The 24,593-nt window shown below is 37.5% G+C and overlaps 7 protein-coding genes across 9 annotated transcripts in view; 4 read left to right on the top strand and 3 right to left on the bottom strand.

Moving 5' to 3' along the window:
• Positions 1 to 56: 56 nt before the first annotated feature.
• LOC148171097 (cytochrome P450 4C1-like) lies at positions 57 to 1,825 on the top strand. Its single transcript, XM_088042290.1, has 8 exons — positions 57 to 216; positions 261 to 367; positions 410 to 683; positions 721 to 790; positions 833 to 959; positions 1,004 to 1,150; positions 1,198 to 1,609; positions 1,656 to 1,825. Exons 1-8 carry the CDS (start codon positions 57 to 59, stop codon positions 1,823 to 1,825), a joined length of 1,467 nt encoding a protein of 488 aa, XP_087898416.1.
• A 293-nt stretch (positions 1,826 to 2,118) lies between these two features.
• Caf1-55 (chromatin assembly factor 1 p55 subunit) lies at positions 2,119 to 4,183 on the top strand. Of its 2 annotated transcripts, none has more exons than XM_088041502.1 (3): positions 2,119 to 2,269; positions 2,420 to 3,538; positions 3,585 to 4,183. In XM_088041502.1, exons 1-3 carry the CDS (start codon positions 2,248 to 2,250, stop codon positions 3,725 to 3,727), a joined length of 1,284 nt encoding a protein of 427 aa, XP_087897628.1. In that variant the 5' UTR covers positions 2,119 to 2,247; the 3' UTR covers positions 3,728 to 4,183. The 2 variants fall into 2 exon arrangements, with proteins under 2 accessions (XP_087897628.1, XP_087897627.1); XM_088041501.1 differs by having other exon boundaries at positions 2,399 to 3,538.
• Positions 4,184 to 5,424: 1,241 nt separating this feature from the next.
• On the bottom strand, positions 5,425 to 7,091 carry hgo (homogentisate 1,2-dioxygenase). Its single transcript, XM_088042453.1, has 5 exons — positions 6,988 to 7,091; positions 6,677 to 6,943; positions 6,391 to 6,574; positions 5,938 to 6,344; positions 5,425 to 5,893 (listed from the first exon to the last, which is right to left on the bottom strand). The coding sequence occupies exons 1-5, from the start codon at positions 7,000 to 7,002 to the stop codon at positions 5,453 to 5,455; spliced, it is 1,314 nt and encodes a 437-aa protein (XP_087898579.1). The 5' UTR covers positions 7,003 to 7,091; the 3' UTR covers positions 5,425 to 5,452.
• Positions 7,092 to 7,166: 75 nt separating this feature from the next.
• On the bottom strand, positions 7,167 to 13,416 carry mts (protein phosphatase 2 catalytic subunit mts). Its single transcript, XM_088042455.1, has 4 exons — positions 13,115 to 13,416; positions 12,341 to 12,802; positions 7,874 to 8,166; positions 7,167 to 7,824 (listed from the first exon to the last, which is right to left on the bottom strand). Exons 1-4 carry the CDS (start codon positions 13,214 to 13,216, stop codon positions 7,752 to 7,754), a joined length of 930 nt encoding a protein of 309 aa, XP_087898581.1. The 5' UTR covers positions 13,217 to 13,416; the 3' UTR covers positions 7,167 to 7,751.
• Positions 13,417 to 13,764: 348 nt separating this feature from the next.
• Rack1 (Receptor of activated protein kinase C 1) lies at positions 13,765 to 15,430 on the top strand. Its single transcript, XM_088042454.1, has 5 exons — positions 13,765 to 14,008; positions 14,145 to 14,353; positions 14,544 to 14,675; positions 14,723 to 15,006; positions 15,171 to 15,430. The coding sequence occupies exons 1-5, from the start codon at positions 13,900 to 13,902 to the stop codon at positions 15,391 to 15,393; spliced, it is 957 nt and encodes a 318-aa protein (XP_087898580.1). The 5' UTR covers positions 13,765 to 13,899; the 3' UTR covers positions 15,394 to 15,430.
• A 3,054-nt stretch (positions 15,431 to 18,484) lies between these two features.
• dgo (ankyrin repeat domain containing protein 6 diego) overlaps positions 18,485 to 24,593 on the top strand; it is a 61,766-nt gene continuing 55,657 nt past the window's right edge. For both annotated transcript variants that reach the window (XM_088041516.1, XM_088041518.1), the window contains exon 1: positions 18,485 to 19,045. The gene's annotated coding sequence lies outside the window, so the exon portion shown is untranslated. The remainder of the gene's footprint in view (positions 19,046 to 24,593) is intronic.
• Positions 21,599 to 24,293, bottom strand: LOC148171092 (putative cytochrome P450 4p3). The gene is made up of 6 exons (XM_088042289.1): positions 24,068 to 24,293; positions 23,895 to 24,021; positions 22,416 to 22,455; positions 22,159 to 22,370; positions 21,827 to 21,998; positions 21,599 to 21,768 (listed from the first exon to the last, which is right to left on the bottom strand). Exons 1-6 carry the CDS (start codon positions 24,280 to 24,282, stop codon positions 21,599 to 21,601), a joined length of 936 nt encoding a protein of 311 aa, XP_087898415.1. The 5' UTR covers positions 24,283 to 24,293.

The raw sequence follows: 24,593 nt of genomic DNA, 5'->3' as shown, positions 1-24,593 counted from the left end.
ACAACCAGATCTCACTCAATTTTACTCTTACACTCCTAGAAGAGTTCTTGAGGAAGATGCAACAGTATCTACTCTTCCTGTGCGTTTGTACGATTTTCTGCCTCCTCAAGCTCTTGTACGAGAGGCGCAACTACTATTTCTTATCATGGAAACTTCCGGGACCCTTCGCCCTTCCCATAGTCGGAAACGCGTTTTCCTTCTTCTGCAAAAACGAAGGTGAGCCCTCAAACTCCCAACTCCTGTTAATTCCGTTCTTTCAGACGTTTTCAACAGAGCCGTTCTTATAGCTTCTAAGTACAAGAGCCCCATGCGCTTCTGGTTGGGCCCCAAATTCTTGATGGTCTTTACCGATCCCGAACAAGCTTCGGTAAGAAAATTATTGAATTTTCAGATGTTGACTCAATTCTAGAAGATACTGTCATCGCCGAATTTCACCCAAAAAGACGAAATCTACAGGTTCATGAAAATCGTGAATGGTGAAGGGCTCATCAGCGGCTCGGGGGCTAAGTGGAGACGGGACCGGAAGCTTATGGCCTCTTTATTCACTAAAAAGAACGTGGAGGAGTACTTCTCCGTCGTCTTCAAGCACGCGGTTGTTCTTTTGGACAAACTAAACCACCTGGAAGAGCGGAGTTTCAACGTGGAGACGTTCCTCCATCGCTGTTGTGCAGATTTTGTGAACGGTGAGAGCAAATAAATTTGTTTTCTAACGTCTTTTAGAGTCGATCATAGGCATTAGAACCGACGCTCAAAACGGGGAGTTGGACGAGTTTCTGGGGGCTGTAGACAGGTAATACCGCCCTTGATAAAACAAAACTGACGTTGATTTTAGGATGTACGCCCTCATCCACGCGAGAATAACAAAAGTCTGGTTGCAAATCGAATGGTTTTTTAGGCTCACGCCCTATTTCCCCCAACAGGAGAGCGATAGGAAAAAAATCCACGATTTTTTAAGACAAGTAAGTCTGAGTTTCCACCTCAGTACGTTTGATTGCCATTTCAGATCGTCCGGTTCAACGAAGAGAAGCGATCAAATTCCTCTCAGATCGCCGGGACTTTTCTGGATAAGCTTCTGGATATCAGGGAGGAGTTTCACGACTTTGCTGTTGAAGACGACTTGGTCCACCACTTGTGCACTTTGTACACAGCGGTACGGTTTTAGAAACCGCAGGTCAAATTCTATATTTTCAGTTTTAGAGCGAGGATACTGTTACAAACATCGCATCTTTTACTCTTCTCCTCCTCGGGATGTATCCAGAAATCCAGGAAAAAGTCGCAACAGAAATAAATAACGTCGTTGGTGCCAGAGATCTGGAACTCGAGGATTTGGCTCAACTCACCTACTTAGACTTGTGCCTCAAAGACGTGTTGCGACTTTTTCCCATTGCGCCTTTCATAATGAGAAGAACAGCTGAAGATTTTTCAATTGGTGATGTGACGGTTCCGAAAGGTTGCTCAGTGGTCATCGGCATCCATAATATTCACCGGAGTCCTGTTCACTGGGAGAGACCCAATGAGTTTTATCCCGAGCATTTTCTTCCGGAGTCTGTAAAGAAGAGACACGCGTATGCGTATCTTCCGTTCAGTGCAGGACCTCGAGGATGTTTGGGTATGAGAGTCGTGAAGAAGTCGCGGGTTTTAACGTGTTTTTCAAGGAAAACCGTACTCCAATATGGCTCTTAAGATTCTCATCGCGCTGATTGTGAGGAAGTATCGGGTTTGGGCTCGAGGAAACGTGGAGGATTTGGAGCTGAAGACGGATATCAGCGTGCGGCCAAAGGACAGGCAGTTTCCTGTTAGAATTGTACTTAGGCGAGGCCCCTGAAAGCATTATATTGCGTAGAATCTTAATATTCTGAATTGTAGGACTCCTTAAATAAGTTTTTATTAAATTTAAATTCAAAATTTGAACTTACCGCTTTCTGCTTAAAGTAAAAAACCCCATACTGCAACGTTGCCAAATGAGCAAGACAATTTGAAATATTGCATGAGTTAATCAATTAATCAAGAAAAATTGCACTTTTTTGTTGGCGGTTTCTTGTTATCAATGCACTAATCATAAAAAATCGGTGCCACTATTGTTTTTAACAAACAATTTATAAAAACTCGACATTTTTGACATATGTTAGAAGTGCGGCAACACTGTAAGAGTTTGGCGGGATAGCGTCATTGTATTTGTTCCCGGTTTTCCTGCTTTTTGTCGTAATTTTTTAGTCAGTAGAGCGAGTGTTGGAGTTCCTGTCCACAATGGGTGATAAAGGCGACGCCGGTAAGTAATTTTCGCTAATAATTCCGTTATTTTACCCCTCTTGTTAATATAACCTCAATTTTTGTCCCTTGATGTTATCAGTGTTAATTCGTACAGAACGTTTTTCAATTGTCTTTTTGTTCAATTAAGCACCCTCTGATGCTCTTCCAGAGACTTTCGACGATGCGGTGGAAGAGAGGGTCATCAATGAAGAATACAAAATTTGGAAGAAAAACACCCCTTTTTTGTACGATTTGGTAATGACACACGCTCTTGAATGGCCGTCTTTAACAGCTCAGTGGTTGCCGGACGTGACGAGACCCGAAGGCAAAGATCATTCGATCCATCGTTTGATTCTTGGCACACACACTTCAGATGAGCAGAATCATCTGCTGATTGCCAGTGTGCAGTTGCCCAATGAAGACGCTCAGTTTGATGCCTCACATTATGATAACGAGAAGGGCGAGTTTGGGGGTTTTGGATCAGTCTCTGGGAAGATTGAAATCGAGATTAAAATCAACCACGAGGGTGAAGTAAACAGGGCGAGATACATGCCTCAGAACCCTTGCGTTATCGCGACGAAAACCCCTTCAAGTGACGTGCTGGTTTTTGACTACACGAAGCACCCAAGCAAACCGGACCCCAATGGAGAGTGTCATCCGGATTTGCGACTAAGGGGGCACCAGAAAGAAGGATATGGACTATCCTGGAATCCTAATCTCAACGGGTATTTGTTGTCGGCCAGCGACGACCACACTATTTGTTTATGGGATATCAACGCAACCCCGAAAGAAAATCGGATTATCGACGCGAAGACAATCTTCACCGGCCACACTGCAGTTGTTGAAGACGTGGCTTGGCATCTTTTACACGAGAGTCTCTTTGGATCTGTCGCGGATGACCAGAAGTTGATGATTTGGGACACGCGATGCAACAACACCAGCAAACCTTCTCATACAGTTGATGCCCACACCGCTGAAGTCAACTGTTTGAGTTTCAACCCTTACTCGGAATTTATTTTGGCCACTGGGAGCGCCGATAAAACTGTGGCTTTGTGGGACTTGAGAAACTTGAAACTGAAGCTTCACAGTTTCGAGTCGCACAAAGACGAGATCTTCCAGGTACAATGGAGCCCTCATAATGAGACGATTTTGGCGTCGTCAGGAACTGATAGGAGACTCCACGTGTGGGATTTGAGCAAAATTGGAGAGGAACAAAGTCCGGAAGATGCTGAAGATGGACCTCCTGAACTGCTCTTCATCCATGGAGGACACACCGCTAAAATATCAGGTGAGGAGACTTATTAGTTAGTGGTGGTCTTTACGATTTTTTTTAGATTTTAGTTGGAACCCCAATGAGCCCTGGGTGATCTGTTCCGTCTCCGAAGACAACATCATGCAGGTCTGGCAGATGGCCGAGAACATTTACAATGATGAAGAGCCGGAACAGCCCGCGGATATGGAAACCCCCGCTAATTAGCTTTGTCAATTTGATTTTTACTTTTAATTTAGTGTTACCTGTAGCTTTTACAAGTTTGGTCCGTTACGACCGGTAATATCTTGTGATGTCATTATTTTTTGTTTTCCACTTATGTCAACATTTTTCTATTTATGTATTTTTTACGAATATTTGTGTAAGCTAAGTGTTTATCCAATCAAATTGATGGGGCGATACAGGCAACGAAAGAAAAGTTTTAACTTATTTGTTCCCGCTCTTCAGGTAACAATTGGCAGAGTGGATTTGGACTTCATTCATTGTAAGAAGTACAACCATAAAAGAAGACAAGTTTTTCTTTGAAATGTGTTTGATGTGTTAAATATTTATTCTTTCCACCTGCCAAACACAGTTACCTTTCTTGTTTTTGCTTAGTATTTATGGCACTTCATTGTAAACTTTGATGAAAAAAGAAACATTAAATAGTTGGTCTTTTAAAAACTGTCTTTTACCGCGTTTGTTGGAATTCATGTTCAAATTTCGCGCCGATACTTTTCAACGATCTTCTTTTGTTACGTAAAGTCCGTTTTTTTTATTAAAAAACCACAAACACCGCACTCTCCCATTACTTTACAACCGGCAACATCGTCGATGGTGACATTTTGGTGATAAAATCAAATAGGTTAGCTGCCTAATTGACAATTTGATTACACAAAACGGCCTTTCAGGCTGTGCCGAGTCTTTTCACTATTAAATCATTTGATTTGCAATCTAACAGGCTGTAAAAGAAACGTTTTTAACGGAAACACTGCCTAATTTTCAGAAATGTCACAAATGTGACAGCTAATTTCTCACCAAAAATCTCCCTAGGCAACGTTGCCGGTTGTAATGCAGGGGAAAATTGCGGTTTTGGTGGTTTACGGACTTTACAAAATTTTCAGAAATGATAAATCTCCACCTGTTGAATGGTTGGTACAAAATAAAAAGTCCCTAAATTAATTTTCTAATTATGAATTAATTTATTATTCAATTACACTGGTCCACACGATTTTTGTCGTCGGCGTAAAAAGTTGATGTTCTTATGTAATTTGATTCCCTGAACACGAAGGTGACCTTGAAAATTCTCTAGGACCTCCAATTTTTGAGATATTTATATAAAAACTCAAGATAATCACTTATTTCTATTCAAAAGATCTTTTAAATGAAAAAAAAATATATCAAAAACGGTTAACTGAATAGGTTATACCCATAATTATGTGAAAATTTATTAAGTAACATTCAAAATATGACTGTCAATGTTCTTAAAAAAAGATTTACCCCAACTTACCTTATTTCGAAAAAAAAAATTATAGAATAGAAAAAATCTAATGTTTTTTTTTAAATTGATATAAAAAAAAACACAAAATTTTTGTCGTACTCATAGCTGCCAGGATCAAGATTTTCCGAAAAAGTGTAATCAAAGTGTTTTATTTTTGCGTTTTTACTTGCGGTGAAAAACTAGAACTTCCATTATGCCAATTGTGTGCAAACACAACCCCGCCATTGCAACATTTGCAACTGGACCGACTTACACGATACAAATTTTCAAATTTAACTTAACAAAAATAACTTGCGTTACTGCAAATCCCATTTGCAACATAGCAGCGTTAATCACATTGCTCATACCTTGGCAACGGTTGCAAATTGTTAACGCAGTGACTTGAAAACGACCCGTAACTCTCCATTAAATAAAAACGCCAAAATTTAAAGAAAAAAAATTCTTTATTGAATTCACAACTTCATCCCAGTAAAGTGCTTGCTAAGCCCCTGCCAGCACTGGTAGTACTTCGGATCTAATTTCTCGCAGGTGGCCAATCCCCATTCCGTCACAGCCAGCCCCAAGCAACTTTCAAACATAAAAGACTGAGTTCCTTCAGCAACTCTTTCCGGTTTCAATTCCGCCTTGCTCGCAGCCTCGAAACAATTAAAATCAGGACCATGAGGCGTCATTATACTGTGCAAAGTGGCGCCCCCTGGTTGGAAACTACCCTTTTTCGCCTCGTACTCCCCAAAAATCAAACCCATGAACTCCGACATGCAGTTTCTGTGGTAGTACGGCGGTCTGAAAGTGTGTTCTTGCACGGACCACCGAGGCGGAAAAATGACGAAATCGGCGATGGCGGTACCTTTTTTCTCCGACTGGCAAGTTAGTACCGTGAAGATTGATGGGTCCTGGAATTTGGAGTTATTTCCAAACGGTACTCTTGGTAACTTACGCAATGGTCGAACGACACGGAATTGATGACCATGAACTTGCCCAGGTCGTACTTGTACGGTACGTAGTTTCCATACCACGCAACAACATCAAAAGGACTGTGGTCCTGCTCATAAACAAACAATTTTCCTTGGTACTTGGCCACAACTTCGTACTTCTTCACGTCGCGATCCTCGAATCTCGCCACAGGGGTGAGAAAATCGCGCGGATTCGCCAATCCGTTCGCTCCAATTGGACCCAAATCGGGGAGAGTGAAGTGCTGTCCAAACACTTCCAAGATGTAGCCTCGGGAGGGTTGGTCGACATCCACCGCGAATCGCATTCCTTGTTGGATCACGCAGATTTCATTTGGGGCGACTGCTAGTTTTCCGAACTCGGTGGTTATTTTTAGACTTCCGGATTGCGGTACTGTTGGGGTGAGTTTTATTAGGAAATTACAAAGGGGTGAACGAACCTATGAGGAAATCGCCGTCGGCATTGTAGAAGCAACGATCGCTCATTGATTTGTTCGCGGAATAGATATGGATGGCCAAGCCTTGTTTATTTTTAGGGTCACCAGCCCCTGCGAGGGTATTTAGGCCGGTGATGAAATCCTTAGTTTGGGCGGATTTCGGGAAATCGAACGGATTCCAACGCATCTGCGGGGGTGATAAATAATTCACCATTTAATGAAGAAACAGATTCAAACTGTCCCGCCAGCGATTTAGAATTCAAATTGAATTTATTAAAAAGTAATTTACCTGATTGGGGTCCGGTTCGGCCTCCGCCCACTTATGGGTGACGTTCCCTTCATTGAAGGGTTTGAAAGGGCTGTGTCCCACTGAGGGTCTAATTCTGTACAGCCAGCTTCTCCGGTTTTCGCTCCTGGGCGCCGTGAACGCGGTCCCTGATAATTGTTCTGCGTACAGCCCATAAGGGCACTTCTGAGGGTTGTTTTGATCCTTTGGTAATGAGTTGGGGCATCGTGGATCTTCAGAGGAGAATTCCGATCCAAATCCGTTCAAATACTGCCGAAAATGGATGAAATTGGTGAAACGGGAAAGTGACTTACCTTGAGTGAGGACATTCTTAGATAACACTGTTGAGACGACTGAGATTTCTTGTATTTGTCGCCGTAGAAATAACATTATGTAAATGATTGAGTTGTTTATAATACAAGATCACAAATAATGATTAAGCAGTTTTGTGGTATTTATGGTAAACAAGTCGAGGGTTAGAATAAAAGAGAAATTAGAAATAATTTTTACTTCACAGAAAACCAAAGGTACAGTCTTAAACACAAATGTTAACTGAAACGAGATTATAGCCAAACGCAGTACTTTTATTTTTGAACATCACTATACTTAGATCAGGTAATGACTTCTCAGTGATAGAACGAATTCACATACAAGGTGTGTCAGGGGCAAACACCCTGTACATAAATATCACACATCAATATTCACTTCATAAAAAAAAGAATTTGTACACAATCTGAACGTTTTTACATAAATATAGAAAAAGAAACTGCACTTAATTAAAAACACTGAGTATATAACTAGGACATGCATACCTACCTTTTATATTTATGTATAATAATTTGGTCGCGAATAGGGCAAACCTACCAAACCTCAGTACTCGAATTTGATAATAATTTAACAAAACAGTTTAGAAAAAAGCTCGTTTCGCCCCCCTTTCATGTTAAATTATTAGTAGGGAACTGGGCGGGGAAAAGGGCTGTTCTCCTTCAGACTGCGCCATTTGTACGCTACATTTTTTTGTTAACAAATACAATATATCTAAGCAAGTTTATGATATTGCGATTGACAAATATAAGAATTACAAGAAGTAATCGGGTGTCCTGCGCGTCACGTGAGGTTCGCCACGACGAGGTGCTGGGTCGAATTGTAAGCTGAAATCACATCAATTAACATCAAACCGTACCCACATCACCATCTTACAATGAATATTTTAGAGCGTCATCTAGTTCCATGATGGCGGCTTGGTTACCACAACGATAACAGTAATTTGGGGCGCTAAAGATGGTCACGACGTTGCGATCGTGACACCAATTGTAACCTTCCATAACTAGCTGATGAGCTCGTGAAACTAAAGTCAAACCATTTGAATGATTGAATGTTTCGGAAATGTCTTGACCAAAGGTGTAACCAGCTCCTCGCGGCGAAATTCCCCATCCGCCACGATCGTCTGGGTCCGACCACAACAGGTCACACATCGGGCCTTCATGAGGAACCTGAAAGAACAAATCACTCACTCTCATGTTTTATTAAACGCGCGTGGTTGATTATCGATTCTGTCATTAAACGCCACTATCAATGTTTCATATCGCGATACAAAACAGGACGAATTTTCATCAAAAATTGCAATATCGACTCTGTCTTTCATTCAATTTGCTGTTTTCCCCGATGGTCCTTTGTTCTCTAGTTTCAATTTTCCAACACGTACTACCAGAGAATGGCTTTCCAACTTGGGTAATTCCACGAATTGTTGTCAATATTTCCTTTTCGCAACGGAGAACATCATTTCCTCCGATAAAATATTAACTTCGCGGGAATAAAAATAGAAGTTTTTGGGTCAGTGAAAATTAAATATTATCAAGAAAATTACACTGCGGCGTGAAAAGTTCTGACCACCTTATGGAAGCGAAATTAGTCCCAGGCAACAGATTTATTTGTTACTATTTCAATGAACGCTTTAACTGTGAATAATGTAAAACTAATTGATCGACTTGTTTACTGTTTACGTACAAAAAAAGAAGCACTTTGCGTAGGTGTCTAGTCTAATTTTATTACCCATCATCGATTATTTAGATATGCTTAATTAATTTCATTAAATTAATGATTCGACTAATTAGACACTGCGCGTCCTGATAAAACACGTCGCTGCTAAAAAGTTTCCACCAAATTCAAATAACTCATAAAAATGTGCATATCTTTGATGATATGATAATCACGTTACGTCAGAAAGGAAGAAAAACTAGTTTCAAGTTTCTTTAGTACGTATAATGACAAGCAAGTTTTAGTTTGAAAGGAGGGTGCCTGTTTTTTTAACTCCTTCATAATACAGTAGATTCTCGATAATTTGAAATTCAAGGAACCTGGCAAATTATCGAGAGTTCAAAATATAGAGTGATTCAATTAATCAAGAGAAAGAGAAGAAGCCATTCAAATAAACGAGAGTTTAAAGGCAAACAGACAATAGTCAGAATAAACAAACCAATCAGAGAAGAGAGCGTAAAATCCACTAACTCCACTTTGAAGAAATATCGTAATACTTATGTTTTGTAAGCTATGAATTCGTCTAATGAAATAGATTTATGCTACGACGAAACTTCCAAGAAGCCTTTATTAAAAGAATAAAAAAATTTGGACTTTAAAGCTGCAATGGAATTTTTGAGAATGGCTTGTTCAGAAGTTCTCTGTTTTTCTGTTGGCGGGAAAAAAGTTCTAGATTTTACTTTAAATTAACGAGGGGACCAAAATACATTGAAATTTTTTAATTTATCAAGAGAAATCGAGGGAACCGGGAAAAAAATCAAATTATCGAGGTTCAAATTATCGAGAGTCTACTGTACCTCAAAAGTTTTTTGTGCTTAAAGTAACAGTTGGATTCTTGTTTAGTTAAGTTTAATTAAGTCGACAAAAATTCGACCACAAGTTATGTTAAACCACCGTCATGTCAGTTAAAAGTTCGTGGCCTATTCCAATTCCATTTTTTTCAAAATATTTGTACACGTAATTAAACCAAATATTTATCTACAAACACCTTTTAAAACATTAAAAAGTTCAGTTTAACACTTTTTACCGTGTAAATGTGAAGTTATTAGAACATAATTCAGTTTTTCAGGTTAATGATTACACTTTATTACTTTATTATTATTAGTCGGCACGAAACACGACTCGTTATTATGTAAAAGACAAAATTAGAAGTTTCCAGTTCAGCAAAGTAAATATAACCTTTTAACTCTTCTGTATTGTCTGTCCTCATCTATGTTTTGTGTAACTCGAGACAAAATATCTCGTGACGTCTGGAAAAACAATACCTCTGTGTCACTGTCATTACTTAACAAAGAGTTTCATTCATTACAAACGGCCAGTTATTTCCGTTTAATCTTTCTTATCTTCAATACTACAGTGTAGTAAAGAAGCCGACTACCGATAATTGCGATAATGACAAGGAGATTGGTACGACCACCCTAGAAATAACTAGTCGATTCAGATTGCAATGTGCAACTTTTAAACTTTTTCAATCGTGTAACTTGTTCTCGTTGCATTTGTTGCAATGCGTAAATTGGGTTTTGGGGGACAAAAGACGATCGTGATGTTCTGTTTCGGTTGCAATTGTCCGCTTGGAATCTTGCTGAATTAATGGCATATTCTAGAGAGACAATGATGCCAACTCATTTTAAAATTTCCCAACTTTAAATAAAGAAAAAACTGTCAAAGCAGACATTTGCAACCTGATTGTACGAGGGGTTAATCTCCCTGGGAAATCAGTGTATCAGTCTTAGGAAATCAAGGGAAGTCGTTTGGAATCAGGGAAATCAATGGAAAATCAGGGGAAATCATTAAGAATGTCTTAAGAGGCAATCAATAGGAAATCAGGGAAAGTTTTACGAAATACGAAGCAAATAAGGGAAAGTTGGACAAAAACTAGACGAAATTAGAAGGAAATAAGTAGAGTTTGGACGAAATTAGAAGGAAATAGTTGAAATAGGAAGTTGAACGAAATCACAAGAAAATAAGGGGAAGTTGGACGAAAACACAAGGAAATCAGGGAAATTTAGACGAACTTACAAGCAAATAAGGGAGAAAATGGAAAAATCACAAAGAAAATAAGGGGAAGTTGGACAAAAACACAAAGAAATCAGGGGGATTTAAACGAAATTACAAGAAAATAAGTGGAGGTGATACGAAATTACAAGGAATTCAGGAGAAGTTTTACAAAATAACAAGCAAATAAGTGGGAGTTGATCTAAATCACAAGAAATTCAGGGGAAGTTTAACGAAATAACAAGGAAATAAGGAGAAGTTGGACAAAATCTCAAGGAAATCAGGGGAAGTTTTATGAAATGACAAAAAAATACGGGGAAGTTGGACAAAAACTGGAAGAAATTACAAGGAAATAAGTAGAATTTGGACGAAATCACAAGGAATTCAGGAGAAGTTTAACGAAATAACAAGGAAATAAGAGGGAAGTTGGCAAAATCACAAGGAAATAAGGGGAAATTGGACGAAAACACAAATAAATCAGGGAGATATTGACGAAATTACAAGGAAATAAGTAGAGGTTGTACGAAATCACAAGGAATGCAGGGGAAGTTTTACGAAATAACAAGCAAATAGGTGGAAGTTAACCAAACCTTAGAGAATCAAATAACTTTTGCAAATGTGTCGGCAGGGCTACCAACATAAAAAATAATTAAGACTGTGGGAAGTTAATATTTCCTACCGTCGCGAAACAGTGGAGTGTTGTAATTAGGTCAAGGGTTGTCACCAAAACAACGTCCTTCATCTGATCAATTCATCTCGCCCTACATACGAAGGGGGTTTCGTGCGACAATCAGCAATCACCTTCACCCCCATCGCACGCGAAATTAGCTCAGACTCGCCTTTTAAACCCGTTTTATGCGACAGGCAATTAATTTATTATCAATTGCGCTTGATTACACCACACGTGGGTTATGTTTTGCATAAACACATCGCGTAATTTTTTGCCAATTAAACCGTCGCTCATTACGCAAGACTAAAAAAAGGAGGTTCATAAAGAATTGCGGAGACCCTTATAAGTGCCGTTTTATTTAAAAGAGGGTTTAATGTTCTGCCATAAATAAGAGTTCTTTGAGCTAACGATATTAGTCATAAAAAATTCATAAGGAAAATGCAATAGTGAAAAGACGCGCGTAATCAATATCCGGCGAATTTTTCAGATAAAATTCAATTCAGCTGGAGGGAAAAACAGTGTGCTACCTAAACACCAACTTTACCAAACTGTTAATTACCGTTTTGACAGAACAAATTACCTTGTTAACATGTTCTCCACGTGACTTGTACAACCAATCGCGAATCCGACCTTGAGATCGGTAATAATGAATCAGATCACCGGTTTTACGGTGGGATTATACCCCATATGAATCTTTTATTATTAGTAATAAGAAAATAATTAAATCCAGTCATTTTAACGCTTTCTGATTCTGAACTAACAAACCGGATAATCTTCGTGCGGCGCCCGTAAATACCAACGAAAATAAATCCATGATGCAATCTAATTAGGGACCTTTGCAACTGAGTGAAGCCACCTAGTTTTCAATCATACATAATGAATCTGTGTCATATTATATCGTCGGTTGAGATTCACGAAGCCCCAAATCGTCTTATGTTTAATACAGGGTGTTTTCTTAAACTCACCTCTTGTAAACGATCTAGCGCCCTAATGTGATCCAAGGTGTCGATGCTCGGACTCAACCCTCCATGCAGACAGAAAATTTGACTATCGACGAGTGCCGTCAACGGTAAATAATCGAACAAATCAGTGAAGAACTTCCAAACGTTGGCGTTTCCGTATTTTCTCAAACATTCGTCGTAGAAACCGTAAACTTGGGTGATTTGTCTGGACTCGTGGTTGCCTCTTAGGATTGTTATTCTTTCTTTATACCGAACTTTGAGGGCTACCAGTAGTGTCACCGTTTCCACAGAGTAGTAGCCACGGTCGACATAGTCACCCATGAACAGGTAGTTTGTATCGGGGCTCCTTCCTCCTATCCTGAACAGCTCCATCAGGTCGTGGAATTGGCCGTGGACATCGCCGCACACAGTTACGGGGCATTTTACTTCTTGTACGTTCGACTCTTTTGACAGGATTTCTTTCGCCTGGAAAATGCGGAGTTATGATTATTTAGTTGTTTTTTTCTGGAAAGATTGACATCACGGTATGAATCATTTATAATTACAAGTGTGGACCTATTGTTTGATTTGATTCAATCGAGGGGGCTTGAAGACGCCAAGCACCTCGTTTTTCTTGATAACGTAAATGCAAAGTAAATATTGAAAGGCAATTGTAAACTCGTTAATCATCCGCTGATTAAACGACACGGTAATTACATACACTGATAATAAAGTAAACGTACAATTCGAACTGTTTTTCCTCGCGATTTCGTATATTCTAGAAGAGGGCATATTTACCTTATCACAGAGTGTCTTTACTTGATTCTCGGACAGTTGCTTACAGTCATTTAACTGTTCTATCCACTGATCCAGTTCTTTACACGAAGCTTTATCATCCATTGCTAGCGGTATCTGGTCATACACACAAAAATAAGTTATATTATAAATAATTACACTAAACTGCACGGAATTCGGTTTGTTTTTCTACATAAAGTACCCGTTATTTTACTTTTTATATTTTCTCTGATGAACACACCAAAATGGCGATTGTGTGGTATATTTCTGAAGACTGACGATCCCCCTATCGGGCGCTTTATGTACTCCCAACACCCGGGAAATTCAAACCATGCGCACTCGTACCCCTCACACCCCATTACCTTGCACGGTTTTTCAACAATCAAAGGAGCCCCATTTCCCGGAGCCCTAATCTTAAAAGCCTTCGGTATCTGAGGGGGCTTCATCGTCACCAAAATCAGTTAAAAGACAATCTGACAGCTCAAGGTCGTTAGTTGCAGCCGCGGCCCATGCGATGCGATTGGCCCGTTTAAACTCACCAAGAAAAAATAAAACAAAAAAGCAGAACAATCCGTCAAACCAAAAAACAAAATAAAATCTCAAAAAGAACTTAAATCAACGCAGGTTTCTTCAGAACTTCTCCTAACAACAATTTTTAGTTTAGTGATTTTGTTTCCTGGAGGTTGGTGTTTGGTCGTCACGTTGGTAACTTTCCACTTCCCGTTCTTTTCGTGGCGGTGCTGGTCGTGTAAGGTTGTGTTCGCCTAACCTTGTGCTGATTTAACGAAATGTCTGAGACTCTTCAATTGAAAGGGACCCTAAGGGGGCACAATGGGTGGATTACCCAAATTGCCACCAACCCCAAGTACCCTGATATGATTTTGTCTTCTTCTCGAGGTGAGTGGCCATGCCGGGCCCCCAATCTTTCAACATTTTCGAATTTCGCAATCATCCGCCCCAGTTTCGGGGCAAAACAACCAAAAATGTCTCCAATGCGTCGCGGGGTTGTAATATTTTCGGTTTTGTTCCACAGACAAGACTTTGATTGTATGGAAATTGACCCGCGATGAGACCCAATACGGTGTCCCCCAAAAGCGTCTGTATGGTCACTCGCATTTTATTTCTGACGTCGTCCTGTCCAGTGATGGCAATTACGCTCTTTCTGGATCTTGGGACAAGACTCTTCGTTTGTGGGACTTGGCTGCTGGGAAAACCACACGTCGCTTCGAGGATCATACCAAGGTTTGATTTAATACAGTATTTTATCCAGACAGTATTATATTCTCACGTTGCAACAGTTGGAAGATTTTTTGTTTTTATTAAATAATTGCGACGTCTGAAGTCGATGCAACTTCTGTAAGTATAGTGAGAATGGCTGTTATGCAATCACCAACTCCACACTAATTGAGTACTTAGATTTGTGTTTGTTTAGGATGTATTAAGCGTGGCTTTCTCTGTTGATAACCGTCAAATCGTGTCAGGATCTCGAGACAAAACCATCAAACTATGGAATACATTGGCTGAATGTAAATACACCATTCAAGACGATGGTCACTCTGATTGGGTAATTTCAAGGAAACCACCTGTGATTTTTAGTAACCGTGTCTTTAGGTGTCTTGTGTTAGGTTTTCGCCTAATCACTCCAACCCTATTATTGTCTCAGCTGGCTGGGACCGCATGGTTAAAGTATGGAACTTGACCAATTGCCGCCTGAAGATTAACCATTCAGGCCACACTGGCTATTTGAACACTGTTACTGTTTCCCCTGACGGAAGTCTCTGCGCCAGTGGTGGCAAAGACTGCAAAGCCATGTTGTGGGACCTCAACGACGGCAAACATTTACATACGCTTGACCATAACGACATCATCACTGCGTTGTGCTTCTCGCCAAATAGGTAAGATTAGGTCAAACTTCACAACTACTTGATGGTTTTAGTGATGACAACTAGAACTGACCACTTGATTGCTATGAGAGGTTAGCGGATATGGGGCTGATGTAACTTTAATCGTACCATTTGGAAGTTGTCTCGACTGTGGTGTTAATTCTTGACTTTGATAGGTATTGGCTGTGTGCTGCCTTCGGCCCATCTATCAAAATCTGGGACTTGGAGAGTAAAGAAATGGTTGAAGAATTGAAACCTGAGGTGGTTTCTCAACCTGTCAACAAACCTGAGCCTCCACAATGTTTGTCACTGGCTTGGTCCACCGATGGACAGACTTTGTTTGCTGGATATTCTGATAACACGATCAGAGTGTGGCAAGTTAGCATCTCTGCCCACTGATTTTGTATTTTAATATTAAATAAACGTCAGAAAATAAGTTATATTATTTTCTTTATATATTTTTTTATTTAGTATGTAATCTGTTGAAAATAAACAAAATTAAACTCATTAGTTTCGATTTGTCCGATAAAAAAAACAGAATTTGACTTGAAAATGGTCCATATTGATAAGTCGGTTTTTGTAGGTTACGTTATGTAACCACAACCAATCAAAAGTGACGTCAACAACTAAAAATTTTTGTTCGCTACTGTAAAATAAAGCGGTTATGCAACATAAGATACACGACAGAAAGGTGTGTGGCATAATTTACTTTAGATTTGAATTTTTAAGAAAATCGGAATAAATTTATTGTACAGTTAGGATCGTGTACTTGGGATTGTATTTCACTTTTAATTACAACATGCAGTTTAGCACGATTTGTGTCTGCTGTCTAGATACCGTTGAAGTTTCTTGTCTTGGAAGTCTTAATTTCATCATATAATATAAACCTACAGAGAAGATTTCTCTCTACTTCCTTTAACGTTTTGTTCCCCTAGATTGACGAGTTGATTAGGCGCTCAATATGGGGGCTCTGAGTTACATGGTTCAAATAATAAATTAGAACTTTTTGGAGGTGCTGTTTCTTTCTATTTAAGTCATAGATTCCAAAGTTTTTAGGCCTTCAATTTCAAGATTTCTCAATTTTTTGGAGTTTTACGTTGTCAAAATTTGAGATTTGGTTTTCTTATAGGAATTTTAGGCTTCTAAATTTTTGAATTCTGTATTTCTTCTAAAATTTTTGCACTTTTTTAGTGTTTTTTACTTTTTTTATTCGTTTTTTCTTTCTTTCGAATTTTTTCTTCTTATTTAAACATTTTTTCAATATTTAAAACCTTTCTTTTTTAAGATAGCTTTTGATGAATTATAAAAAAACCTTTTTTTATTACACATTTTTAAAAAATATTATATAAAATTTTAAATTTTTACAGCCTTTTAAAAATTGTTCAGATTCTTGAAAATATTTCGGAATTCTGTCTAAATTTTTATACATGAACAAGTTTTTAGAAATGTTTAAGGATACATACATTTTTTAGGAAAACTGGAACTTTCTCTAGATCCTTAGAAATCCAATGTAGACAGACATTAAAGATCAATAGAAGAACCGAAAATTTTTGGGAACACATTTAGAAACTTTATAATTCAAAAACTTGTTTTTTTCTAATATCAAGGATCGTTAAAAGTCCTCAGTGTTTCTAAAAAATTATTAGAGATCTTTAAAAAGACTTCTAATTATAAAAAAATCTCTTTAAGATCTTAAATAGATTTTAAAGTTTTACGAAATCCCACTTAAAAATCTAAAATAGATTTTAAAGTTTTACGAATTCCCAATTAGATTTTCCTATCGCGAGCTTTCCATTTTATCGGTTGCCAATTTTAAGATTTTTTCACGTTTTACCTTTTACCTTTCGAGTTCCAAGGCTCCAAAATATTTAAGTCTTATGTTGTCATGTTTCAGATTTCGAAATCTTTAAATTTTAAGATTCATCTTAAGCAAGAATTTTTACATATTTAAAATTTACGGTTTTTGGTTCCTAAAGTTCAATAATTCTTTGATTCTAAAAGAGACAAGTATTTGACAAATGTTGGTTTCCAAGTATTCAGGTTCTCAAGATTTTTATTATTTCTTCAGTCTTCGAAATTTCTTATTTTTTATTTTCTAGATTAACAGAAATAATAAGTAATAACAAGTTTTTTATTTCCCCGTTTTTTCTGTAGTTAATTTATTAACGTCAGGTTTATTAATTGACATTTTTCTGATTCAGTGCTTTAAAAGTTCCATTATAGCATTGTTTTTCAATGGTTTCAGGTGTTTTAATAAACTTCTTAAAGCACTGTTTTGTGAGTTGGTACTCCTGTCAATTGCTTGTCAAAACTATGAGATTCGTTCAATAACAAACGCCAGTTGATAACAGATGAATCTTAAATGACGTTTTACCAACTTAACTGTTGTAGGAAAATGTCCCTAAATGGAAATTTCAAATTGTTTGTCTAAAAAAACATTAAAATAAGGCCTCGACAAAAAGTGGTATAAAACCCACATTAAATAAACTTGTATTGTAATATACTATTATTATGTAACAATTTATTCACACAAAAAATCAATTCGTAACATTTTTTAAATGAACAAAATGCTATTATACGCCAGTTTAATACAAGTTTTTATCCAACGCCGCTTTGTGGATTGTACGAAACGTCTTTGCTAGTACTTGTAGGAAAAACTTCTTCACTTCTTCTTCTGCATCCAAAACAAACCGCAAGAATTCTAACTTGTTGATAAACGAACCTGTTTAGGTGGTGGTTAGCGATGATTTCGTCTTCCTGTTATTGTAGATGACCTATCGCACCACCTGCCGCGTCTTCAGATAAAAGCTCACAGGAAGAAATAAATTACCTGATTAGGGGTTTTACTTGTTTGGTTGTCGCTGCTTAGTTGTAATTTCCATCCTGTGATGAAAATAAGAGCAAACGGAGAAGAATCAAGTGTTGATTGTCGTCAAAGCCCAATTACCAATATGTCAACTTTTCGAAGCAGTGACGCGGGTCATCTTCATTATTAAAGTAAATTAACGTGACATTCAAAAGGACACAAGATTGAATTTTGAACAAATATTTAAACGGAGAACAAAGGTAACAATTAGGGGCTCAAAAATATTGACATTTTGATGTAAAAATAGCCTTGGAACTTTGATGTTAAATCGTTGTCGTGAGTTATGCCGGTCGTTGTTTATGACAAAAAATGATTGTTTGATTGATGTCTCGTCCAAAAATACGAAATGAGCGCCTCTGTTTATACAACGAAGAAATAAAATATAATATGAAGTCTGTTATAAACATCAATATAATCACTTATTGATGCCAACAACATATTTCAGAACGGATGATTGATAAAGTGACGAAACGAAATTTTTGGCAACGATTTTATTAAAATCATTCATAAAAATTAGCAAGTCGTTTTGAGTCGAGGATGTGGTTTCATTACCTCGAGAGCAGATTCTGGTCTAATGGAATGTTTTTAATACGCGTCTTCCTCAAGGTTGTTAGCCCATGAAGAGCAATGTTGATTGCCTACTCTTGGTGTTCTTCAGGAGCGTCTCTGAAGAGGCGCATCATTTGTTTAATCGCAAAATCACAAACCCGTGCTAATTAACAACATAAACCGAAAGAGTTTTCCAAAACCTTGGCCTAAAAATAACCATCGGGAGTAGTATGCATGCGGTTTGTACGAAAAGTATAACCGTGAAAACGAGCAGTATCATTGGTGAAACGGTGAGGTATACACAGCGTTTTAAATTCTCAGGTGAATGCCAGTCCATCAAGCTAACTTCCAGTGGTCAACTGGTGCTCAGTAATGGCGTTGTGCGTGTGCTCCTAGTGTGTGTTTAAAAACCGTCTCGTTTTGCTGCGTTTTAAAATAAACCTCACGCATTTTAAAGAATTGTAGCGTGGTCAAGAGTAATAATAGCGTTTTACTCCGGCTGGACTTAAATAGAACATTGGCTACCACCAAAAGGGGGATTTTTGTGCTAATGATGTGATAGTGCTATGTGGATTCTTCCTACAATCACCCGTTTAATGTTGAGGAAGCCGGCACTACCAGAGGAATGTAGATAAGGTAAAAGAATCCGTAACATCAAATCTCATTATCTCCACTAGAATAATTACATCCATACAATTCAAGACTCGCCCGTTTTCTTCGATTCTGATGATAATGAAGAGTCTCTTGTATTTCCGTCATCGAAAAACCTTGCGGAACGGAATAAATATTTACCCAAACGTAACGGCTATCCGGACAAAAAAGAATTCAACGCGTCCACAAATTAAAAGGGAATTAGGATTAAACACACTCAACTCAAATCGGATTAAGTTATTTAAGTCATGATATCTTCATCGACTGTGTAAAATTCTCAGGTGATGAAACGTCCCCATAAATTACACGAAATATCATCCAAGACGCAATTAAACCGTTTGCACCGAATACTAAATTGTTGAGCGTCCATAATGGTTAGTTTTCTTAAGACGACGCGTAACAAGTGTATAATTTTGCGAAAAGCCGCCGATAATAGGAGCGATTCTTGGAGTTGGAATTCGTGTTTATTATAGCAAAATGTTGAGTTGTCGTAAAAACACGCCTACAACTAAATAACGGAAATTTTGGGGGAGCGAGCTCGTCTCTGTTATCGAAAAATAACGCGTTGAAGGTGTTAAATTATAAATTGCATCCATTGGTACTAATTAATATTCATGAAACCCGTCGAAATTCTTTATCGGTGTTTCGGTTACTCTTCAATTCAAAAAAGCGTGTAGGTTGGTCTAGCCTTTGACTAATTAACAATACGAAATCGTAAAGTTGCCTCGAAGAACGACAAGAATTCAACATCTGCCATCTGAAGCTGCTGTTTTTCACTCGCGTCTAGAAAGTGCAGAAAGTAATAAAATAAATGTCTGTTTTATTTTGTGTTTCCTGTGTTTATTTTTTATTTAATTTCACACGTTCATGATGGATATTGAAAAATTGTAATGAGAGGTTTGATTTTCATTTTTGTTTATTTTCGCGGTCGGTTATTTGGTGTTCATTTTGTTAACACTACTCATTCTTGATTTGTTGACGCCAGGTTTGACTGCAGAGCTGTCATCGCAGAAACGACGATTCCGAGTTTCAGGCGAAAATTTCCGACTCAGTTGATGAAAATTTTGGAATTTTTTGACTCGGACACTTTTTGACCTACCGAGCTCAAATTTGGCCAGTTGGTAGTTTTCGAGCTGATCTTTCGATCAATGTATAACTCAAAGGTTTTCGGCCTGAAGCAGAAGTTAGCTGTCTTTCAGTCTCTAATTCGGACTCGGTCGCTATCTCGCTTATTTATTAAGCAATCTTAACGTATTGGTGCTCATTTTACGCAGAATTTTACGCATAATCCAAAAAGGTGAGACTCGTTAAGATCGGTCCTTCAATGACTGAGTTATGAGCGATCAAATTTTCGGACATTTGATTCCGATCTTCGAAACTAAAAAAAAATTTAAGAAACGGTTTGCGCCATCGTTTTTCTCGGCTTAAAGCTCTCAAAAGTAAAAAATTCGATGGTAACATTTTTGGGCAAAAAAATTTTGCGACTCGATAAAAATTTTTCAATATTCCGTTTTTCGATCTCTCCTCGTAAACTACTAGCTCGATCGATATGAGATTTGGCCAGTCGATAGATCTTGAGCTCCTCTTTCGATCGATGTATAATTCAATAATACTAAACGCAGTTTTCGCCCCGAAACAGCGTCTTGAAAATGACCCTAAAATCACCCTCTAAAAATGTAATTCGGTCGATATCTCGGTTATTTGTTGAGGAAATTTGAAAAATATATCATTTTACGCAGAATTTTGCGCTGAATCCAAAACCACCCTTGTTTTTTATCGTCAGTCAACAAATAACTGAATTAGAGGCGTTTGAAATTTTGGCTTGTGGTGAGAGGACCAAAATTTTGAAGCCCCGGAAACGAATTTTCCCAAAATTTCCGAAATTATGGCAAATATGACGAAACTCTTTAGAGAGTTCGAGTTCGAAATTTAAATTTTTTCAATGTAAAAGTTGTCTTTCAGTCTCTAATTCAGACTCGGTCGCTATCTCGCTTATTTGTGAAGCAATTTTAACGAATTGGTGCTCATTTTACGGTTCAAAAATAACTGAGTTATAAGCGATCAAAAATTCGGTTATTGAATTTTGAGTTGGAATATTTTCAAAAGCTCTACATCTCTGAAACTACGACAGATTTTGAGAAACCGTTTTCACCATCGTATTCCTTGCGTTTTTTTGTTTAAAAGTCGTTCTCAAAAGACTAAAACTCGATGGTCCATTTTTTGGGCAAAAAAATTGCGATTCAATCGATGACAAATTTTAAAAATTTTAGACTGTATTTTTTAAATTGTTTCGAATATCTATCTATACTCATTTTTTGCACCTTTTCTTTCGGTGTTTTTGGGTATAGTTTTCACTTGTTATATTGTAAATTTCCTCACTTTTATTTTCGTAAGTTCTTTTGTTACAAGTTTCCATTTTTTTTTTTACAAATCAACTTCTTAAAAAATTGTCTGTTATATACCAATATTTACAATTTTTACAATTTATCAAAACATGAACAGGAAGCTAAAACAAACCATCTTCTATCTATTGAATCTTCACGGTCTCTTTCTCAACTCCAGGTGGTAACCCTCTGCTGGCTTACCCAGAATATGGAAAACCATCTCAATTTCATGCAAAGATTTATATTTTTTGTTCGGAAGAACCTCAAATTTTCCTAAGACTTTCGCCAGTAAGATTTTAGCCGTTCTTATTCCATGCCTATAACCTTCAACAAAGACTCTTGCAATAATAATAATTATGAAAATAAAAGAATAATTTCATACCGATGCAGTTCCTTGGTCCATAACTAAACGGTATAAACGCACAACGTGGCCTATTTTTACTTTGTTCTGGTAAGAAGCGATCAGGATCGAATTTATAAGGATCAGGCCAATATTCAGGTTTCCGATGAATCTTTATAATGGGAATAAAAACGGCACTTCCTTCTGGATAAACCTGCGAATCAATCTCAACAGTTTTGTCGACGTATCTTGAGATGAAGGGAACTACAGGGAATAGTCGACTAGTTTCTTTGATCACACGGTCTAAGTAGTCTAAACTATCCAGTTCTTTATGTGTGAATTCGCGCTCGCTGAAACTGGAGAGTTCTTCATACAGCCGACTCTATAAACAGTGGAGTAGTCGTTGCTAGTTTATTATCAGTGGTACCAACCTGGATGTGGGGGTAAATACTCATTGCCATAAGGACGTTACAAACTAGAAGAGCCGATGTTTCGCTAGCGGCGACGAACATAAATCCTACCTCATCTTCTAGGTCTTGTGGAGTGTAATTTTCTTTTTTTATGCAGGTGATGAATTGTTTCTCATCTGAAAGAGACGTTGCAATGGTTTTTCTTAAAAACGTTCACTCACCGTTTGGATCAATAAACTCAGTTCGGTGGTGATCGACTATCTAAAACGCCAAAATAACACAGTTTTGGAAAAAATCGGTTTATTTTAACAGGTCCGGATTCAGAGACAATTTTGAGATATCTTTTAATTTTTCGTGAAAACTTGCAAAGTTATGAAGTTGCTCCATGGTGTTTTGGAAAGACAATTTAATCAGCTTGACAACGAGCTATAAGTACTTCTGGTCATATTTTTGAAAAACTAGTCTTATATTTCAAAAAAAAAACTTTTTGTATGCAATTTTGAATAAAACTCAAGCATTATTTTAGTGATTTTTTGATGTAATGCATCATTGAAACGAGTGAGATTTTGTCTTTTTGACGCGCTGACAAATCAATTGCGTTGTTATGTCTTATTTTTTAGAAATTACAAGACAATCAACATTGAAAAGTTTATCAGAAGAGAAAAGTTTTTTTAATTTTCTCGCGATTTCTTTGAAAAATCAATGCCATTGCTTACAAAATCGTCATTTCTAGGCATATATTAAATTTTAAAGTGACTTTAATGCTAACGCAGATCAGAATAATAGAATTACTACATTTAAAAAAATTCTTGAGAGTTTTTAGTTTGGTCATGGACCAAAAAAAATAGAGTGTGGAAATTAAGGGGTAACCCCTTTGGAAAATTGGTGCATCCGTTCTGGGAAATTACTAGGAAATCAGGGAAAATCGTTAGGAAATCAGGGAAATCAGTAGGAAATTACTAGAAAATCAGAGGAAATAATTTGGACATAAAGGGCAATCAAGGGGAAATCAGAGGATATCAAAAAAATATCGGGGGAGGTTAGACGGAATCACCAGGAAATTAGGCGAAGTTAGACAAAATTACAAGGAAATTAGGAGAAGTTAGACGAAATTACAAGGATATTAGGGGAAGTTAGACGAAACCACAAGGAAATCTGCGAGATAATCAGGGGAACAGTTGCTGCATAATTCTTATCTATGATTTTCCATTCTCTCTAATGAACTTATTTTGAAACGAGATTTATCGAAAAACTACAATTTTGTGGACTGCAAACCAAAATTTTTACAATAGCTTCGAAAGTTAGCAAAATGTGAATTTTTTGTAAAAATCGCTTCAAATTTTTTGTCTTGTAACTTTAAAATGTTAAGAGATAATAACGTTTTTAACACCTCTTTGGAAAGCAGAGATCTGCTATGAGACATTACACTAAAAAATCAAAGTTCCTATTCAAGGATTCTATGCAAGTATGAAAAAGTTTAAAAAAAACGTTCGTTTTTCGAAATTTCCATTAGTTTTTCTTAAATAACTCGACATAAACTAACTCTTTTAACGACTTTAAAACTTTACAAAGTTTTATAAAACTTTGCAAATTGTAAAGCAAAAGTGAACGTGGTGCACTCGGAAAAACTTAATTTACAAATATTTCTGAGTCATGACCTAATGGAGGAAAATTCGTCCAAAAACTATTCTACGACTTACTTCTTTAATTTGGCGCCCCCATTCTTCCTTTATCAAAGTCAGTTCTTTAAACGCGGCGCTCCTCTTCCAGAAAAAGTCCTGATAATACATAACTTTGAGTAGCCGCTCCACTGCCAGTTCTTCATATCTGCAAAAAAAATCTCAAACTTTGCAGTCAATCAGTGGGATTTTACCTGATGATCGGTGGAATAAATTTCGAGAGGTTTCCTTTTAGCACCTCAACATCGTATCCTCCGATGGTTTCAAAAACATTGTTTAAGTTGTTCTCCCAAACGACATTTAGTATATTTCTTGGATTTTCTTCTAGTTTTTCAATTAATTTATCGGCGTACTTTACGCTGGTATCGAAGAACGAGTTTAAAATAGTTTGACTGAAATTCCGGTTCATATTTTTCCGGCGAGGTTGCCACAAGTGTACTAAAATTTGAAATTAAAACACGCACTTTGAAGTTTTCAGACTCACTATCTTGCGTTAAAATTGCGTTGAAATTCTCATGTGCGTAAGTATACAAAAGAATGTTCTTCTTCTGTAAACAGTTAACCAGCAAGTACTCCACATCTGCAGCTCTTGAGGTGATGATAAACAACTGATCTGCGATCCACATTCTAAAAACTGAAGGGTACTTTTCCAGCATCGACAGTAGCCTTCCACATAAGCCTAAAATTTCGGAAATTTAACAGGAAGTTAAAGAAAAGGGC

The sequence above is a fragment of the Gnatocerus cornutus genome, chromosome 7 (assembly GCF_029298725.1).
Source record: "Gnatocerus cornutus isolate USDA-ARS CGAHR chromosome 7, icGnaCorn1.1, whole genome shotgun sequence".
Taxonomy (NCBI): Eukaryota; Metazoa; Arthropoda; class Insecta; order Coleoptera; family Tenebrionidae; genus Gnatocerus; species Gnatocerus cornutus.
Note: the sequence above shows the minus strand (reverse complement) of the source record. Positions and strands in the feature narration are given on the sequence as shown.

What these genes read in the sequence shown, in the direction of transcription:
- hgo (XM_088042453.1), bottom strand. An exon ending in CGACGGCGATTTCCTCATAG is followed by an intron (nt 6,345 to 6,390) that starts GTTCGTTCACCC and finishes TCACCCCAACAG; the next exon opens with TACCGCAATCCGGAAGTCTA. An exon ending in CCGTGTCGTTCGACCATTGC is followed by an intron (nt 5,894 to 5,937) that starts GTAAGTTACCAA and finishes TCCAAATTCCAG; the next exon opens with GACCCATCAATCTTCACGGT.
- Caf1-55 (XM_088041501.1), top strand. Translation starts at nt 2,248, where the DNA reads ATGGGTGATAAAGGCGACGCCG. An exon ending in GGGTGATAAAGGCGACGCCG is followed by an intron (nt 2,270 to 2,398) that starts GTAAGTAATTTT and finishes TGTTCAATTAAG; the next exon opens with CACCCTCTGATGCTCTTCCA. An exon ending in ACACACCGCTAAAATATCAG is followed by an intron (nt 3,539 to 3,584) that starts GTGAGGAGACTT and finishes GATTTTTTTTAG; the next exon opens with ATTTTAGTTGGAACCCCAAT.
- mts (XM_088042455.1), bottom strand. Translation starts at nt 13,216, where the DNA reads ATGGATGATAAAGCTTCGTGTAAAGAACTGGATCAGTGGATAGAACAG. An exon ending in TAAAGACACTCTGTGATAAG is followed by an intron (nt 12,803 to 13,114) that starts GTAAATATGCCC and finishes CGCATTTTCCAG; the next exon opens with GCGAAAGAAATCCTGTCAAA. An exon ending in GACGCTCTAAAATATTCATT is followed by an intron (nt 7,825 to 7,873) that starts GTAAGATGGTGA and finishes ATGTGATTTCAG; the next exon opens with CTTACAATTCGACCCAGCAC.
- Rack1 (XM_088042454.1), top strand. Translation starts at nt 13,900, where the DNA reads ATGTCTGAGACTCTTCAATTGAAAGGGACCCTAAGGGGGCACAATGGG. An exon ending in GCTTCGAGGATCATACCAAG is followed by an intron (nt 14,354 to 14,543) that starts GTTTGATTTAAT and finishes GTGTTTGTTTAG; the next exon opens with GATGTATTAAGCGTGGCTTT. An exon ending in ACGATGGTCACTCTGATTGG is followed by an intron (nt 14,676 to 14,722) that starts GTAATTTCAAGG and finishes CCGTGTCTTTAG; the next exon opens with GTGTCTTGTGTTAGGTTTTC.
- LOC148171092 (XM_088042289.1), bottom strand. Translation starts at nt 24,282, where the DNA reads ATGAACCGGAATTTCAGTCAAACTATTTTAAACTCGTTCTTCGATACC. An exon ending in TTTATTCCACCGATCATCAG is followed by an intron (nt 24,022 to 24,067) that starts GTAAAATCCCAC and finishes TTTTTTTTGCAG; the next exon opens with ATATGAAGAACTGGCAGTGG. An exon ending in TGGACCAAGGAACTGCATCG is followed by an intron (nt 21,769 to 21,826) that starts GTATGAAATTAT and finishes TCTTTGTTGAAG; the next exon opens with GTTATAGGCATGGAATAAGA.
- LOC148171097 (XM_088042290.1), top strand. Translation starts at nt 57, where the DNA reads ATGCAACAGTATCTACTCTTCCTGTGCGTTTGTACGATTTTCTGCCTC. An exon ending in CCGATCCCGAACAAGCTTCG is followed by an intron (nt 368 to 409) that starts GTAAGAAAATTA and finishes ACTCAATTCTAG; the next exon opens with AAGATACTGTCATCGCCGAA. An exon ending in AGGACCTCGAGGATGTTTGG is followed by an intron (nt 1,610 to 1,655) that starts GTATGAGAGTCG and finishes GTGTTTTTCAAG; the next exon opens with GAAAACCGTACTCCAATATG.